The 19,866-nt window shown below is 44.1% G+C and overlaps 1 protein-coding gene across 1 annotated transcript in view; it reads left to right on the top strand.

Moving 5' to 3' along the window:
* Positions 1-19,866, top strand: part of LOC105431615 (protein Fe65 homolog) — a 146,881-nt gene that overhangs the window by 80,638 nt on the left and 46,377 nt on the right. The window contains exon 4 of the mRNA XM_011645915.2: positions 16,553-16,862. Within this exon, the coding sequence (XP_011644217.2) occupies positions 16,553-16,862 (310 nt within the window). The remainder of the gene's footprint in view (positions 1-16,552; positions 16,863-19,866) is intronic.

Genomic DNA, 19,866 nt, shown 5'->3' on the forward strand with positions numbered 1-19,866 from the left:
AATATGACGTAAGCGCGCACAACAAGGGTAATACGAATTATCCTGGCTAATTAATTTATATTAGCGTATGATTAACTATAGCTGAAACTTAAAATTATCAACTCGAAAGTAAACATTCCGTTAGATCATCTCGTAACTTTAATGGTAAGGCCCCCGCCGGCGATACTCCCATTACATTAATCCTCGATAATTAATTATCACGGTGCAGCGTGGTAATCGTGACTCTCCGGGCGAGCTTGCACTTATCAGAAATAATTAATTATCTAGGCGACAATATCAGACCGCGTCGTAACTGTTCGTCGGACGATATATTCCCGCTTAGCGTAAAGTTTTTGGCTATTAATAATCGGGTCCAGAGCGTAATATCTCAGATTAGTCTTAACTATAACACTTCTCCGTATTAGAGATTCGTGGCAGATATCTCTCGATTTGCGAAACTTACGATCAAACACTCGTATTGCATCCGAAGTGTGCATATTTGTGCTTGTAAAAAAGTGCAATACGTGCGTAATAAATTTAGTGAGTCTACTGTAAACCGCGAAAATTAAAATGCAATTGCAAACGAGTTTTGGGATTAATTTATCGATACGCTTTAATATATAGATGCATAAAAACAGTTTTTTTTTTCCTGTATTATCTCACGTGATGAAAAGTTAGAATGTGAATTTTATACGCGCGAAAAACATGCGTGTCCCGGGACGGTTTATCTCCCGAGAGACTCGTTTGCAATTAAAGGCCGCAATAAAAAAGGAAGTAGTCTCGGGTCATTCGACGTTATGAAGAAATATGAGGCATAGGCATTCCCATTGGCTCGCGGTAAATTATAAAAAAGGGGAACAGAATGGAGAGAGCGTAGAAGGAGAGAGAGAGAGAGAGAGAGAGAGAGAGAGAGAGAGAGAGAGATCTCGAGTTAAATTTACGAGGAAGCCCGCAAGCTCGTCGCAGACAAGTGCCGCGTCCACCTCGTAAAACCACCCCTCCTCTTCGAAGCTCCCGTGCCTTTTTTCTCCCCTTCTCTGCCACGGACCGTGTCCCGACACTTCTGTTCTTGTATCCCTCCAACCCGTCCTCTACTTCGCCCCCTGTTCGTACCCCATTCCCCGTTCCATGATCGTTCGTCTCTATTTCCGCCCCCCTCGCCTCTCCCGTTTTTCCCTCTATCTTCTACGAGCATAAAGTCCGCGGGGAACTGCCAGGGCGCAGTTACAATCCTTGGACTCGAAAGCTGAGGCCGGCAACTGTGAGTTTGTTTGTGTGTGTGTGTGTGTGTGTGTGTGTGTGTGTGTGTGTGTACGGGCGCGTTGATTAACCCCCTTGTAATTCCACCCTCGTAGTTACGTTAACGCCACGAGCGCCTGTCTGCCTGTCCGCCGTCGACGTGCTTTCTCGCCCACCTCGTACAGTCAGCGCTGCAGTTTTCCTCGATGATTTTTTTATCACGCCGCCGTTTCGCGAATTAAATACCCGACTTATTCGGATGCGAGCACCGAGTGGAAATTATATCACCGGAAGCGCGGTTCGCGGTTTTACAATGTGATGCGAGGACGCGCTTGTTTGCGCTGGTACCTCGTATCGATGTACGTGCACACGCGTATTAGATTCGGTTGTCCGATTCACTAGCCAGCCAGCTGTGGATATTTATCCGCAACGAATTTCGTGATCGCCATTAACTCATGCGCATGCGTAGTTTGTTGCTTGTTAAGAGGATCTCCGCGGCTTTTAAAAATGAAAACAATAGGCTTTTATTCCTAGAGTTTACGCGACTCCGCTCGCGCGCGTGCGTTTATTTTGTTTATTTCCGCGGCGGTCATTAGTAATGATCCGTTTTATACATGTACGATTCGACGGCGGTAGTAAATTGAAGGTGAGGTGCTTTACTTTGCGGCACGCAAAAGTAAAGCTGGGACGACGAGCGTTGGTCACAATGGTCGGCATGTCCTTCGCAGCGTACTTGTCGCATGACGTGCATTAATTGTTCGAGGTCGCATAAATTTTCTACGAGATGATAAAGACACGAGTATACACGCTACTTACTCGCATATTCGGCCCTGATTAAAGCAAGCTTCTTATTTATTCAGGCGTGATTAGTATCAAAGGACGGCATGATTTAAGGAGCTTACGCCCGTAGCAGCCGCCACGTTAATCTTCAGCTAATCTGCGAAATAGCAGAGCGTTGCTCGTTACTCGTTATCTCGTTCGTAGTTATTTCTCTAGTTTTCGCCCTTTTTTAATTCCTACAACGCGATAATATTTATTGTTTTAATTATTATCTCTCGCCGTTCTCCATCGGTAGGTAATCTTATTAGCCTTTTTCTTAATGACGCGATTCAATTATTTTCTCTCTCTCCTCAACATTTCTTCCGCAAGTTACAAAAATCGATCGAGTACTAACGAAACTAAGAATTACGCTATTATTATAAAAAAAAGATGCGAAATGACGCAGCATTCTTTTTTATCGAACAATTTTTGTGCGAAATAAAAATTTTCAGACAACAATGTATTGTTTCTCAGGCATATTCTATAATACAATATTTATCACGGTTTGCGAGCGGAACAACGGAAAATACTGTCGGCGCCGTAAAACTATAGAATCGATCAGAACAGAAAAAGCTTCGTGGTGCGCGTTGGAAAATACGCTTTTATTGTCTCTTATTGGTAGCTGGCGGATAGCCAACGAAGCTTTTCCACAATCTCTTTTCCGAGCCAAGCGTCGAAGACAGCAGCGAAGCTGGCTGTAAGTCAATTATAGAATGCCAAAGAGAGATAATAGAAAATCACCGTGAGAGACGCGATAGACAAAAGTTAAACGGTTAAATAAGACAATGTTGAAAATCAATCGCACATGGAAAAGTAGTCAGTAACGTGCAAACACAATAAAATGATATCAAATCGGGCGATATAAAGGAAAGAACGGAGCCATGAAGAATACGCATAATAATATATAAGTCAAGATCTCGAAACAATATTGCTACGAGAAACTACCAGAAACTAAATTCTCATCACGGATTCGTCTTACTATCTATTGCGTGGCTCGCGGTCGTGTTACATTTTTATCGAAAATGAGAAAATTGGACTCCCGAACACGGCGCGGTTTAAAAGAATGGCGCGTTCTCCGGGGAAACCACTCGTAAAAGTCCGAGAAGCTTTTTCATGGCTCCATAATGGAGGGCAGTAAACTTCGTTTTGGACGTGGGCTTCAACGATTTGCACCACGCATGCCGGTGCAAAAGTCCGGAGTTTTCGCGGCGAGAGACAGACGAGAATAACCGCAGATCAATTAAAAGCCAGAAGGGAGGGGGCGAGAAGAGACGGAAATACGGACGGAGGAAAGCCGGGAGAGAAGAGGGGTGACGGAAGGATCGTGAGAAAACGACGAAAGAGTTTGCCAACTGGCAAAACGGAAACGGAATGGCCGGTAGCTAATATCGCGAGAAATACTGTTATAGCCGCTGATATTTCGCATGAAACTCCCAACAGTCGACGTCTACCTCGGGAAATCTCCTTATAGTTGGATCGAAAAGGATGCGAGCGATATCCCTTTTTTCGCTTTCGCATACCCATCCTCCCATTATCTATTTCCTCGGTAATTCGCACGGTTCTCTGTATCTCACGATGTTGCGCAATTCCCGTAGGAAATTTGGTTCGAACGAGGCGCTTGAGCGAGATGTAAGAAGTATTTAAGCCACTGTGGCGTGTGCACCTTCGGCACGATAAATATACAATCTATCTTTCGGAGGATTACTTCGTACCACACAAGGTGGAATGGTTATATTGGCGATTTCGATAACGAAAACGATTTAGCGCCGAAACACAGCAGCCGGTAGTATCGCGGGAGACGATCTCTCGCATCGAAATTTTCGTTTTATCATCAACGGCCGTTCATTTTCTCAGTCAACAACTAATATCGCAAGAAATATTGTTATTGCCACTAATATATCGCGCCAAACTTTCCGACATCGAGCCCTGTCTCGGAAAATCTCCTTATAACTGGTTTCCCGGGGAAGGGTTGCGAGCGTCACCGTCCTCTCGTTTCCAGTTTCTCCCTCCATTCACCCTCCTCCCTCTGCTCTTCCCCCTCCTCCGTGTAATTCACGTCGGCTCTTGTTCCAGAGCTCGGCTGGAAAATTCACGATGAGGAGCCAAAGAAGAATCCTCCTTCTGAAATTATTGTTGCCTCATAACTTCCACCTTCTCTGCGTTCCTTATGTAGAGAATTATATACTTTGCGGATATTGCCCTCGACATGGTATATGCTTGTAATATGTTTCGTAATGTGGTGTTGGAGAGAGCAACATAAAGGATAAAAGAATTTCACTGAAGCGAATGTATTTCACATTCGCTTGATAAAGAAAAATATTTTGCGAAGAGGATTTCTATGAGAGGCTGTCCACAGTTGTCGCGTTTCAATCAATTTCCTCACTTCGCGTTACTTATTTCATCAAAATATTTCCGTATTACTTTTTTATTGTGTTATCGAGACGGGCTTTTTCCGGTTTTTCCTTTCTCGAAATTCATTTCGGACTTATCTCGCGGCGAAGGATGAGCACATTTTATCTTAATGTAGACCAGAACTCGTCGAAAAGGAGCTCCCGACGAAAGCTCTCTCTTGCTTGGCTTCCGCCGTTAGGTAACTTTTATAATCCGCGTTCTCTTAATCGGGAAGTTCCTTTTGGAAAGACTTTATCTTCTTACCGAGTCTCTCTTCCGAGAGGATTTTAAACGATACTATCCTATACATTTTACGCCTTACATTTCTCTCACGGCTAAAAGCGGAAGGAAAGAAAATGGAGCCGGGTGTCATGACCGGGAGTTGTCCCGATAACTTTTAAAAAGAAATTTCTTTATGAACTTACAACGATGACTAGTCCTGCCAACTCTTTCTCATCTCGCCACGCCGAAAAAAATAATCAGATTTTGCATGGACCGAGATTGAACTCTTGGAGACAAATTATTTTCTTATCTTGCGTAGATTATAAGGTAAAAAAAATAAATTGTTATGAAATTTATTCTCTAACTGTAACAACAGCAATTGAGAAACTGGTGCTTTACCGACGTACTTGGAAATTACGTTGCCATTTTTTCAAATTACTGTTCGCCGGGTAACACGGCATCGCCTGGACTTTGTACGGTATTACAAGTCATTACGTGTCGTCACAAACGTACACGAGATCAAAACCTCGTTTCGCATGTAATCGAACCGTATTCCTTTCTCCCGCGACACGATCGCGTTGTAATCACGCCTTAACTATCCATCTGCCCTGGAACATTATATTCTTACTATACATAGTTCTCTTTATATCGCATTTTACTCATTGTCAGATACACATAATTATTACAATACAAATTATTGAACTCGTCACTAATTGTGACGTGAATGTCACCATTTTCCAAACTCCAGGAAAATTTACTCGAATAATTGAATTTGCTGATGGAGATGTGTGTTAACAGCACATTTCTAAATAATATCCGCCGTCAATTCGGATTATCTAAACGAGACGAAAAAGTCTTATATCGCCGGCGCTTTCTACGTGCTCGGTAAAAGTCGCTGCGTCGTAAACGCCAGGAAAGTCGGTGGCCGATAGTTAAAAGGATTAGTCGAGCCACAAGCGGCCGCGGAGGTACGGGGGAGGGTTGACTGGTGAAAATTTCACCAGGACCGGTTGCAATATCGCTTTTACGGTTGCACGGTAAAACCGAAAGATGCCTCTAAGACCGTCGTAGCGGGTGTACGTGCTGCTCGATGGGCATTAAGGGGTTAAGGTGCGCGAGACGCCAGACGTACCCGTATGGACGGACGGACGAAACCAGGGGTGGATCGCCTGATGGGGATGCAGGTGGCGAGGGTCAAAAACATCTTCTCGAGAAATATCCACGACAAGGCCGCAGCGGGCGAAACGGGCGCTCGTAAAACGCTAGACCCGGATAAGTGGCGGGAAGACGGGATGAGGTTCTTAGGCGACAATATGTTTTCCCACGGCGGAACCACCGCGTCGAGAATAAATCACCCCTTGCCGGAAGGGCGCATTAACCGTAATCGATGAGTATGGGATTGCGTAATTTTATTCTATCTTCCCCGAAACAGAGGGGGAAAATCTTTTTACGCATGCTGGCAAACGGCTTGTTTGTTGACGATACCTTAATCTTTACATTCGTGACGCAAGTCTGTTCGAGACATACGTCGATCGTAAAACAGAATACGGCAAGAATAAAAAAAGACGCGCGAAGCGGTTGAAGAGAGCGCGAAACCACGGATAGCTTGATCTTCGGCGCGAACTCGAGAACGCGAGGATTAAGAAAAAGCCGAAAACGGACGGATTAATCCGCAACGCATACCGTCGACAGTAGTAGAGATACGCGAAAGGTCTGACATCGATGAAAAGGAAACGTGCGTCTCGTCCAGAAATATCCGATTCTTTTCCGACGAGTCGCGGCTTAAGCCAACACTCGCCGGCTATGGGGATTTGTCCCGTGGACAAAAGACCCGATCGGAAAATAGAAAATTGCGATGGCGTGCGCGATCGGTAAAGCTCGCGGACTTGGTCGACGACACGTACTGCTCTTTCCCTTCGTGGCCGTACTAAAATCTTAACGGGACGCCGTAAAACCGCGATTTATCGTCCCTCGATATAAAAATAAATTACGGCGCCATTATTTTTCGCGCATCGCGAGAAAGCGTCACGGGGACACGTAGCGTATAAGTCCTCGTGCTTGTTCAGTCTCGAATCGATGGCTGCCGAAGTTATCGCGACAGCGGCCGCGATAGGGATATTCAAGGGTACTTTGTCGGAATTCTCACGGCGCGATTTATGCGGCTTTTATACTGTACAACCCTCGTAAACTTCCCTTTAATCCGCTTCTCCTATCCGCTTCTCCTAGAGGCGCGTCGTTGCGTCTGGTGTTGACAATTTTTATGGAAAGGCACTTGATCTCGCGAGGAAGTATCGTGCAATTAATACGATAGCTATATCTTGAACGAAGGTCTACATGTCTCTGTCTGTGCCCCTCTCTCTCTCTCGGATAATTCGACGTGTTTCCCCAACTTCTTCCATAAAGCAGCAGCGCGACTAAATTGCGACAGTCAGCTGTGTGAATGTCGAGAAGTTTCTGAAAAGGCCACCGCCTGCTGGAATCCAGCCATGGGAATCATTAAGAGTACATATGTCAGAACCGAGGCGGCGTCGTGACGCCGCGGGGTCCAAATGGGAAAAAACGACGGCCGAACTTGGCTCATTACAGCGGTACGGTTTTTGATCTAAATGCGAATCTAACGAGGACGCTGCGTGCTCATCGAGGGGTAACCTCCCCCTCCTCCCGCCCCCTCTTCCCGCAATCTTTACGCGAGGCTCCACTTATGGCGTCTGTCATTTGCATTTAACAAAAAAATCTACATATGTGAAAAAAAAAAACAATGAAAAAAATTTAAAAACATAGGAAAAAAGTATTGAGAACGATTGAAAAAATTTTTTTATTTTTATAACAGAAAAGAGCAAAGATGTCATTTGTGTGTTAATCGGTAAAAGGATCAAAATGCAGCCGTGAGTGATGTGTTCGTGTATCATTTGGGATGGACGAAATGTAATTTGCATCAATTATCCGTTTCTTTTATGTATCTCGATTGGCAATAACACGAATCATTTTGCTTATGTCGCTACGTACGCCACTAACAGATCGATAACTCAGGCCGTTAGACAGTGACGAATGGCTTTATACCAGCACTCGGCCAGCAGTTCTGGCTTTTGTTTCGGTTTTTAGTATGTCCTCCCGCACTCTCGCATGTCCGTGCTATTTTTACGCAACTGCGCAAAAACAAACACCTAAGGTGATTCGAGGGTTCGATAGAGCAAGCCGTCTCCCTCACGAAAGGTTCCATTTGTCGTAGCGAAAGCGAAGAATGACTCATCGAATATCTTGATAAACGGAACGTCCCCTGATTAAACTGATGTCATCTGTAATTACACAGATATAAATGTATGATTGTGTGATCACGTAGATTACGTTTAATTAACTCTGAATGAATCGCAAAAGGCGAACCTGTGTACTTAGAAATTATTTTTTCATAACTCAAACTCCTCTTTTCTTGTCTATCTTTCGATCTATTTGCGATAGAACGTGTCATTCCATGAAAGCGTTACTGGACGTTCTCACTTTTAATTAAATCGCCCACTGCATCAGCAAATGGCAATGAGGAAAGTAGCTATCTCGTTGTATCGCCTTGACGAAACGAGCTGAAAAATAGAATGCCGTTTCCGCCAACGGGAAATACGTTTTAAATATGTAACACAAACCAGTAGCTAATTAAATTAAAAATTTCGATGTAACTACTGTCACGCTTTCTGTGGAAAACAGTAACGTTGTTATTTATACCACGAGCTGACTGACTCACGATATTAAATTTCATTTCCTTAAAGTGTCTCTGTTAAAAATTAATATTCTAGTAAAACTGAATAACATAATATCGTGTATTTATCGTAAAATTGAATTCTCGTGTTTTTATATCATTCTATTTACGGCACCTCTCTTTTTACCTGGAATACTTTATATATTTACGCATAAAATTTCCTGGCGATGCATCAAGTCTCTCTCGATCGGCGATTTAAATCCCGTGGAATGACGGAGGCAAACACTCGAGCACAGTGAAATCTTCTGAAGAGTAAGAGAGACCGAAGGTTAAAACGACAACCGTCTCCAGGCCGCAAATTGAATGAACACTTATTCATATTCATTGTACGTTTCCACCTTTACACGCGCCATAAAACACGGACTGGCGCTTTAAATGCCGCGACATCGTCCCGGCACAGAGCTTGTACGTTAAAGTGAAAACGAGCGCGACTAGCCAGACGCGAGCCGCGGTCGGTCTGGCCGGATTCGGTCGTTACCACTGAACAAGATTTTATTGCTCGCGCGTCGCATCAGCGTCATCAAAACGTCGCGCGTCGCCCTCGAATAATAAAATCTGTCTCCGTTACCTCGGTCGTTAAAGTCTTACAACATCATGGGAATTCACCACGAGAATTTTGACTTTGTCAAGCGATTTCCCTTTACGGCCGAAACTTGGCCGCGGAACGGCGGGGTGCTCCGTTATTACAGAATTTCTTCATAGCTCCTCGCGCCATAAAGGAAGCGATTTATCGCATACTTTTCATATTTCACCGATTTGTTTTTCTCAATTCTTATCAAATTCCACTTGTTTCTTAGAGAAACCGAGCTTAGCTGAAATTATTAATCAAGAAATTCTCATTTGCAGCCTAAGTGTTCGACGTGCGACGTCGCGGGAAAAAGACAAACGCGAGCGTGCACACAACTGACAAAGGCCGAGTTAATTGCGAGCTCGGCAAACAACGCCCGTTACATTTCTCGACTCGGGGGATGATTGCACGAGCCGGCGAGAAACACAAGGAAAGCTCCACGTCGATGTTTCTCGTTTTCTCGCGCTCGTTTCCGTTGACAAGCCAGGGATCTCGTTTGGCGCGTGTGGATTGAGGGGGGGGGGGGGGAACAATTGGTCTTTTCAATCCCTTTTCACACGACGCGGGCAATCGCCGCGGCGATTTTCCACGGCGATTAAATTGCTTTTTCCGAAGGACGCTTATCCGCTTTATTTTTTTTTTCCCTGTTTGACCATCACCCGGTCCGTCCGGCGATTCTTCTAATGATTGCGCGAGTGACGTAGGTCTACCCGGAAAGTGTACTCGACGTCGAGGCGCTTAGACGTGCCGGCGCCGTTCATGCGCGGCGCCGCACGCAACCCCCAAGTGCTATTACCGGCGCCATATTAACCCCCCTTCGGAGACCTAACTGCGGTCTCTTCCGTCGATCGTAACCCCTTCGCCTCGTTGTTATCCACTTCTCCCGATAACGTCGAACGGTCATCGCCTGTTTGTCAATGGAGACGGCGCGCTCGTAATCTCGTTTTACTGATTAGGACCCGCGTCTTATCTAAAATATCCTATCGTCCGCAGAGTGAGAATCTGAGCATTATCTACCGGACGATACGTCCGTGTTATGTTTTCTTAAATTTTACGAGCAAAATGCGTGATAAGGCGGACTTATTTCGATGACATTTAACTTCAAGACGGGATGAAGGAAAGATGCGTTTAATTTTGAAATATTTTTATTTTTATTTTATGATGTGAGAGAACAATTTGCAAATGGTTTTCGAATACATTTTTGTTTAATGTACAAGTGATATATTTACTGTGCAAAAGTTACACGTACATTTTAAATATGTTTTACACACGTATCGCGTGCGTTATTCGTGACTTTGCGAATATCCGTTAAAAATGAACCGAGAATGGAAGCCATTTATTATTCGGGCTTTCAATGTTGCTGATTGAACGCGGGTAATTTTCCTGAAATACGCTCGCGTGGAATAGCGAAATGAGGTTGCAATGTGAATAAGAGATCGTTGCCGTGGAACACAGCCGAAAAATCTTGACCTTACCGTCTCGCCGCCGCCATCTTGCGCACGTCGTTACGCTTAACGACCGCTTTCGAAATTGCCGCGGCCTTTTTTCGCCATAACGAGACACGGCACTTGGTTCTTCGCACCCCATTCTCCATGGTTTCCCGTGCGAGAGACATTTAAGTCCGTAACTTCATTGTTATGAGGGCAGTGCCACGCTGTGGGATGAAGCGAGGAACTTCAACTTCTGCGCTTCGCATAATCGCGCACTAGAGAAATCGATTAACCGTTGAATCTCGCGATAAGAGCAAGGGCGCAGGAATTACCTTATTTCCGTAACCATCCTTAACTGCAATACGCCATAGACTTTTATACCTAGATGATAAAATGCTCTAAAATATCTTTTTCATCTCTGACTTATTGGCTCTTACATGTATTATATTTTTTTTATAAAATTCTGTTGACGTCATATTTTTATCTTATAAGAAAATAAATTATGAATTGAATGGAAATGAATTATTATATATTTTGTTTAATATAAAATAATTTATAGTTACTGTTAACGATTTACTTTGAGATGCTTCCTATTCGTGTTGTTCATTCATTGAACTCATCCGTGAAAAGAAAATTATCTTGGAACAAAAGTTGGCAGGATAACAAACAGTCGGTTTGCCACCGATCGAATTTCCCGTCGTTTACCCAGCACCCCACGCGCCCTTCACTCGCAGAACAGGGAGGAATGAGAGGGGGAGGGAGGATTGGTTGTTCCGCGTCTATGAAACTTAATTTTCCGTAGGAAGAACTTACGTAAGGACGCCGATAGCAAGAAGAAAGGCGTACGGTAAAAACCCACCCTCAACCCCCGTCAGCTTTACCTACACTCGCTCGAGCAATCGATAGGGTGACTCATCGAGGGCGGTGACAGAGCTCTTTACCCCTCCCCTCCTTCTTCCACTCTCCCTCCTTTTCTGTTTCTTGCCTTTCTTGCCTACAGCACTCTTCTCCATCCACCTTCAACTTCGTTCTTTCGACCTCGCTCGCTTCCGGCTTGTACACTCTCTTCCCTCGCCCCGTCTCGCCGAGAGAGCGTGTCCAAACTTTAAAACTTTCCGCAGCAGCCCACTTTTCGGTCGACTGTGTGCACGGGTTCCTTTCGGGACGACGAAATAACGAGACGCATCCCCAAGTATGCAGCTGCAATTGCACTTTTGCTCGGAGCAATCGCGAACTGGAACGCGAGCAGTTTTGCCCGCAGCCAATTTGTCGCCTCGCCTGTACCGATTTGATTCAACCCTCTTCGAAAACCTCTATTTTATTTTTCTCTTTCGACTTTTTCTCTTTCGACTTTAAGCAAAATATATATATTAATTTAAGTTATCGTTATAATTATTCTATTCATAATTAAATAATAACAGCAGTAATTGAATTCAGAATTGAAGATTCGTTTCGAATTTTGTTATCACATACCAACGGTATAACTGGGGATCATCGCGTGATGTTATACTCGCTCGACGATATAAAATTTACACGAAGTTTTCCTAATCTAGTTCGAGGTAAAATCCACAGGCAGAATGGAATGCGTTCTCGCGAATGAATTCCGGAACGTCCTGTGAAGCAACTTCGAACACCGTCCGCATTTCTGCGTTATCCTCGCCGCTCTTAATTGTCTCGTTCGCATAGCCCTTCCCACGATCCCAACAGGCGTTCAAACTTTAAACTGCTTCATTCCACGCGAAATAACGAGACATGTTCGCAGAACAACGGCTGCGCTGCCGCTCCGTAACGTCTGTAACGGGTAGCCTGCGTATCTCTCGTCCGCAGCCGATTCGTTTGATCCCAAGCAAATCGCCTTTCCGTTCGTCCTCCAATCTCCATCTCTTCTTGGAAATGTACGAACTTCTTCAAGTTTTCAAAGCGCTATATAAAAAAGTAAATCGATCCTCCGACGTTTGTACAATTTAAATTCTATTTTTGATAAATGCACGCATAGATTCCAAATTTTCGAGACGTAGTCGTTGTCGCAGAAAAAAATCCTCGAATGTTTTGGATAGGATTTTCTTACACATTACGTTATCTCTTCTCGCTTCTTGCAGCGAAGGAAGGTGGTATTTCAAAGACAGGCAGTCATGCGACAAGAGTTCAAAGATATTCGATGAGATATTTTATATCCAAAGGAGACTGCTTGCAATAGAGAGAGAGAGAGAGAGAGAGAGAGAGAGAGAGAGAGAGAGAGAGAGAGAGAGAGAGAGAGAGAGAGAGAGGAACTCGTTAAACATCGTCCGAGCGGCCAATTTTTATTTCCATCCCCTTTCTCCTCGCCACCTTCAGACACAACGCGCGTCTGGTCCGCGCCACGTGAGAGATTTTTTAAGATGAGATTTTAACGAGCACGTAGAGTATTTTTCAGTCTTCTTCCGCCGGTCGCCTTAATACTTTTCGCTCGGCTCCTCTCGCGCGCGTCGAACGTGCTCTCCAACTTTAAAACACATCCCGTCGTTCAGGCCTCCCTCCCCTCCTCGGCCCCCTGCCGCCCCGTGACTCACGCGTGCCAGGATTTTTACACGATAGAAATAACGAGATACAGCCGACGGAGTGCAATCATCGCACTCGTATCCGTAACGAGGCGAAATGTTGCCAGAGAATTTGTCGGCTCCTTTTTCATCTACTCGATTTTGTTCCTTTACGCGACCTTCCTTCAGATTTCTTGCAAATTACAAGCCTCGTCGAACGCTAACGAACTTTTGAAAAGGAAGAAAGGGAACGCACATCGGTTTTTTGTAAATAGAAGTTTAATTGACGGCGCCCTGCGGCCATAATTCATACTGTATGGGCGAAAAAAACATGATGTTTTTCATAGATTGATGTAGTGAAAAATGGAATTTTATGAGTTTGTTTTTATGAGTTTATTTTTAAATGTAACATGTGGGCGGTACGTGTAAACCTACAACCACATTTCATTTGGTAACCGAGCTTAAAATGATAGTAACTCATAGAATGTCGTACAATTAAACTTTCAGTTGTGTTTAATTTGTATAACGCGCATACTATTTTGCTTGCCATTATGAATTCCGCAGAGCGTTCTTTTATTAATTACCGCAATTAACAGTGCGGTGTTGGAGCACGGCGCGTCATAAAATAATTACTTCATTAAACAGTTTTTTGAATGAAATGAATTGTAGAAAAACTCTTTCGGGCTTTGTGACATTTTATTAAATACACTTCGACGTTACGCAAACAATCGTAATTTTCAGAAAGTAAATGATAATGTTAAAAGATGTGAAAAATATGAATTTATTCTCTAATCAACTAATTAATTCTGCATAAAATAACGTTCATACGCTACCTCTTTGTCTCCACGTTGAACAAAGAAAAATTCAATGTAACAAGGCCATTAATTTTAGCTTTGACCGATCAGCGAGGAAGAAGCGTCTCCCGGCGCTTTGTCGCAAACGAAACGAGTGGGGCGTCAATATGATCTATTAAAATAACTGATCAGTTAAACTCTACTTTTTTTTTTTTCGACATTATTAATTCTCCCGAAGGAAGTTCGTATTTTGCACCGCGTAACTCGTTTAGTGCCATTTCATGTGCAACAAGTTAATAGGCTTTTTTTTTGTGAGCGCGCGCTAACACGATCGTCGAAAAAAAAAAATAAAAGGGAAGATCGTTGCGCGCCTGCGAACGTTGTTTGAATGATGAAACGTATCGACGCGGATGATGAGAGTTCATTGCCCGTTCGCATCTTGAATCGCAGATTCGCGATTGGTATTTACGTCGCGACTGTGTCTGCCATAAACGTGAAACTATGGTGTTTATTGACGATCGAACGCGGACTGAATAAACATCCGCGAATTCGCCACTCGGCGAATTTGTAGCATCGTTAGATATGGATCCTTTTTCCGAATAGCCAAACTTTACGACCAAAATAAAAAGGGCCAAAATTATCCGATTATATTTTATTATATAGTTTTATTTAGGAAAAAGGAAGGATTTTTTATTTTTATTTTTTTTTTTTTTATTTTAAGAAGGAATTTTAAATTTACATCTTTTCATTTCTTAGGCGTTAGCGAATTGAGAGTTGGAAGTAGGACAAGAGATTGCTGAAAAAGTATTTTTAGCTCGACCTGCGGAATCAGTTTCGCCGCGAGTCGCTCAGATCAAAAAGAAGCTCCTTTCGGAAGCGGGAAGTTTTAGCCTTCACGGTGGTCGAATCAATAGCGTAATTGGCGCGAGCGAGACGTAGATTAGATAGAAAAACCACGGATGGAAGAAAGGAAGGAAGGAAGGAAGGAACAAAGGAACAAAGGAGGCTAAGAAGAGATTCGGCTACCGTACCGAGTTTTCGTACGTTTGTTCGCGCGCTTGCCGATATATAACTCGTCGATAAGTCGTCTCTAGCCGATTATTTCGCGAGAGTATTCTTGGAGTATCGGGCCGAGCTTTTTCGCCAACATGACAGCCGTCCGACCAGCATGGACTCGTTCTGTCGGTTCCTCTACAACGTCATTCTCACCATTGTCGTCTTTTTCAGGATTATCAGTGAGTAGCGACACATCGATTGGATGGATCGCGTTGGATGCGTAGATGATTTCGCGAAATTTCGAAGAGGCGCATCTAAAATGAGGAGAAATCTACGTTCGGAATTGAGTCTTGGATGAGTCTATTTGTGGACTTTTGATTATATCAATTATATACCGTATGACCATGCACGAGCAATCGTAACGGCTGTGCGTTATAAATTCCTGCGGTTGGAAGCTCTATATATTAGGTGTACTCCGCCAATATTAACCGCGTTGGATAAATTTTATTAGTATTCCGTGCGAGTTACCGCGAAGATAGTCGGAATATCGGATAACCGCGACTGCAGTATTTAACTTGGCTATCTATCCTGGCCGCGAGCTTAAAGCTTAACGCTCGTGCCATTACTCTCTTTCTCTCTCTCTCTCTCTCTCTCTCTCTCTCTCTCTCTCTCTCTCTCGACGCGCGTCAGATAATACCTCGTCTTCGACGATCTCTAACGACAAGCTTTCTTACCGTAATCGCCGCCGTCGCCGCGATAGATTAGCACGAACTTAAATTGGATTCTCTCCCTCCTCCTCTCCTCGATATTCGATCTTTCGTTTCCCGCCCTTTTTGCGAAAAGCGTCGCCGAACTTGAAACATTTGTCATGCGGCTTTGTCGGGCAAGCGAGGTGGGCTCTCGATTTTCTTGATCGCGCTCGCGTCAGGAATTCGATTCGAGCGCGACGTGAAATGCATCCGATTTCGATGCGTCAGATTCTGTGACGTTAAAACCGGGGGGGGGGGGGGCGGAGGAGGGAGGAAGAGAGGGCACGTTCGCCGATATCGGGGGCGGTCCGCCGCGCGTTATCGATACCGCGTTATCGGGCGACCTTTGGCACGTTCTCCATGCACGCGCCGCCGCCGGTAGCTGCGGTCGATCGCATCTGCTATCACGGTTTGCCATAACTCCCCGGAGCCTTGACCTTTAGCCGCTCGTTATCCGCTGATATTTAAAGTCTTAAAACCGCGAGCGGCTGTGCGCGTCGCGGCGTCTCGCACGCCACGCGAAGAAGCAACGGGGATTTCTGCCGAGTAATGCTCCTCCGAGGAAACGGGACTTACTTTATTATCACATGCAGTCACGTCAGCGAAGGAAACGGCTAGTATAAGCTACGCATGCGTCCCGCAAAATCGATGCCCAATTTTCTACGATGAGTAGAAAACGACCGAGACGATTCGTTTCTCCAAGTTCTCGACCGTCGCAAGTTCTCGAATCGACCGCCAAATAAGCATCTCTAAAACGCGATATCTATTATTTTCTGATTATTCGTTATTTCATTATTCCGTACGTTTTGCTTCTTCGCCGTTCCCATTTGCGTGATTGATGAGGATTATCGTAAGAATTGCCTTGATAATAGCCTGAATAACTAATTCGTCGTTGTGTAATGGGGCGTTTTGCATTGATAATATCTTCGATCGTTTTGATGCCAAGCAGGTTACATATACAAGCAATAAAATTTTTTTGCGATAAGATATTTTTATTTATATCTTAAATTACACGAACGTAATATACATTTCCGATATTATTTTTCAAGTAAGCGTTTGAGCATAATTCTAACAAGATGCACGTTATTTCTGTGTTTCCAGAAAACGGCCTCCTTTCCTTCGAAAATCCCAACTACCATCTGGATCCAGTCCGACTGGACGATGCTCTAAATAGCAATGGAAACAGCAGCTCTCTGTTCGAGGAATTGTATCAGGAATTGGTCAGCGGTGGCAGAAGTGGCGAGGTGACCGGCGGCGGCGGGGGAGGGGGCGGTGGAACGAAGGTGCAGGCACGCAGAACCTACGCCACATTGGATCTGGGCAGTATGGGGGTGGACGTCACTCAGGACCCCCTCACGCAGGATTCCGTGACGGACGATGCTCCCGACAACACGGACAACCATAACCTAGGGTGAGTACCATTAGCTCCATCACGTTTCCTTCCTACGTCTCTCTTTCTCTCGTTTGGCGGCCGGATAAATGGTTTTTCGATGCGCGCTGATAGAACGATATTGCCGGGCGTGAAAATTACGACGCGTGAAAATTAACGGCCGTTCAGGATGAGTATGGAGCATAAAGTTGTCATCTCGACTCGGAGTGATGTGCCAACCTATCGCTACTTTGCCTTTTGCAAGGTGGAATTAATTTTTTCATATAGGCTATTCGAGAGCCTGCCGGGCCGATAAAATGGCAACGTAAAAAAGTCGTAAGTCGTGTTATTTAAAAGAGAATTAGTTAAAGAGGATTCAACGTTTGAAAGAATTAACGATATAATTCTATGAACAAAAAAGAAATGTAGGTAACTACGATCATGAATCAGAAAGTAGCTTTCTATAGGGATTTCATTTTTTCATTTCGACCAACTGAGACGTCCTGGAGTCTCTCTCTCTCTCTCTCTCTCTCTCTCTCTCTCTCTCTCTCTCTCCCTCCCTCTCTCTCTCTCTCTCTCTCTCTCTCTCTCTCTCTCTTTGAAGCACGGGAAAATGAAATAAGCTTTGAGCAGCGAAATAGAAGCCGGCCCTCTCTCTCTCTTTTTTCCCCGCGTAATATAAGGTCTGGCCACCCATCGTGGCCGTCGATAAAACTTTCGAGTCCGGACCTCATCGGGATACCGCATAAAATTTCAATAAATCTAGAAGCGAGAAGATAGGAAGAGAGAGAGAGAGAGAGAGAAAGACCTCCCGATGGAACGGACGGTCGATGTTACAAGACAGTTCGAACTTATTCGCGACTGTTACACGAATTCGACGCAGCCCCGTGCAGTCGGAATTCACTTCTCTTTTCTCTTCTTTCTCGCATTTCCATCGGGACTTCCATTGTCCGACTGCACTATCGAGTTTCCGAGAATATTTAGGATAACACGGAAACGCGATTCCGCTCATGAAATCGAAGAGCCGACGGAAAAGAATCACGATTCGGAATAACGGAGCTCTTGTAGAACGCTAATTACTTTGTGAAAAAAATTATGAAGTCGCAAGGTATAGTGAGTCAGATTATCACTGTTTGCATCTTATATGGCGCAAAATATAATCCGATTATTTTTGTTTGAAACTTTTCGAAACGGTATCCGAAGTGCATCATTCCAGAAGTTCGAGCGTAATTAATCTCTAAAAGATACGAATGCCGAACAAACTTTCCTGTAAACTTTGCAACCTTTCGTTTGCATCGACTCTCTTGTCATTTTTAAAAAGTGTGTTTCTAGTATCTCATAATGTCCAAGATTCTTACTTCTTGTTAATTATGGAAACAAGATTTTCCGAAAGGTCAATCGTCTTCCGTTTCCAATCTACTTTTAGTTAAGATTGAAATTAGATTCGTCGCTTCAGTTGAACTTTTTCAAAATTAGAATATCTCTTCATTTCTTTCTTCGAGGATGTTTTATTTTAAAACAAATAACTTGTTGGAACTTTACTTTTTCAACTTTACTTATTAGAGGATTAAAGTATGTAAATAATAGAACTAAAAATCCATATAATTTTGATCGGTTTCTTTAATGAATATAAATATTTAATTTTATATATTTAATATTCTTATTTTAATTTGTTATTTTAATTCTTATTTTATTAACCTCTACTATTTCTTTTTTTTTGTCGATCAATATAGATAGATATTTTACGTGTCGAAATTCTCCGACTGAGCAAAGATCACGTCGCATTGATTTCGTTCACTCTGGAGAGGAGTCAAGACGCATTAATGGTTAGCCACGGGTTCGTGAGAGTTTCTGCCTTCAGTATAATAAACTCCTTTCTTCTTCGTGGACTTCTGGACCCTTCTGCCGACCCGGAAATCCGGGCGAGCATAAAAATGCAATTAAGGAAACGCCCGACGTCTGGTTACCTCCGCATCGTCCTTCTTCTTTTCAATGGTCTTTTCTTCTGGATCTCCAATCTCCATACTTTCATCTTTTCATATCATTTCTTTTTCGTGTTTATTCCCTCGTGCTTTTAACGTAACGCGCGACAACGTGCGATAAAGAAGAATCAGAGACCACGCGATTTAGAAATATAAAAAGATTCTTAGCTTATAACAAAAGTCCAAGAAGAGGCGGAATAGAATTTATTTTACCGCGCGTAAGCGGGCGGCCAGTACGTATATACCAGTGAAATAAAAGTATTATTAGACATTTCTGTCTGCCATTGAGCGTGATACACGCGAAAAAGTTCATCCCGCAAAATTCCTAGAGGGAACGCACGACTCGTTTCCCTCCATCCAGTGTAGCTCCCTTGTTCCGTTGTGTTGTGTCGGCAAAATGGCGAAGTAAGGTAATGACGCCATCAGCCAACGAGAATACGGCGTTCCTGATCGAATTTTACGGGTACGGCGGGGCGCGGGGCGGAGGAGGGGACGGACGAAAAGCGAATTTCATCCGGCAACGAGCCGGCGAAGGCTTTCATCGCGGTACCACGCGGTTAACTTGATTTACGTGATGTGCTTCTAACATACGCAACGTTACGTTGTTAGGCGCTTGACACATCCGGAATAGGGCTCCTCGCGCGCCTCTGAAATGCTCCCGCGATTGCACCGCGATGCCGCGATGAAATCGGTAATTTCATCCCGTTCAATGAACGCGCGACGAGAAACAAATTACGTCTCACCTCTTCGGTTACCGCCCCCGGCTCTATAACCAAATTTTAACCTGACGAAAGTGATTTTTTTATCCCCTTATATAAGTAATGCTCGATATACATTTCTATACGATGGATTTTACACCTCTCTTTTATTCACGAGTATCGTATGGTATCGAATCACCGGCGCTTTATGTATGCACGAAACCGTCGACTTTCCGCGCGCAGCATACCGCACGGTAACAAACCGCGCCATCAGCAATCGTGCGGTTGCAGCGCGGAACTCTCGCGAGGCGCTCGTTAAATGCAGCGAGGACGGCGACGTTAAATCGCTTTTTGCCGATAAGCGTT

The sequence above is a fragment of the Pogonomyrmex barbatus genome, unplaced genomic scaffold (genome assembly GCF_055798465.1).
Source record: "Pogonomyrmex barbatus isolate J1 unplaced genomic scaffold, ASM5579846v1 scaffold1, whole genome shotgun sequence".
Taxonomy (NCBI): Eukaryota; Metazoa; Arthropoda; class Insecta; order Hymenoptera; family Formicidae; genus Pogonomyrmex; species Pogonomyrmex barbatus.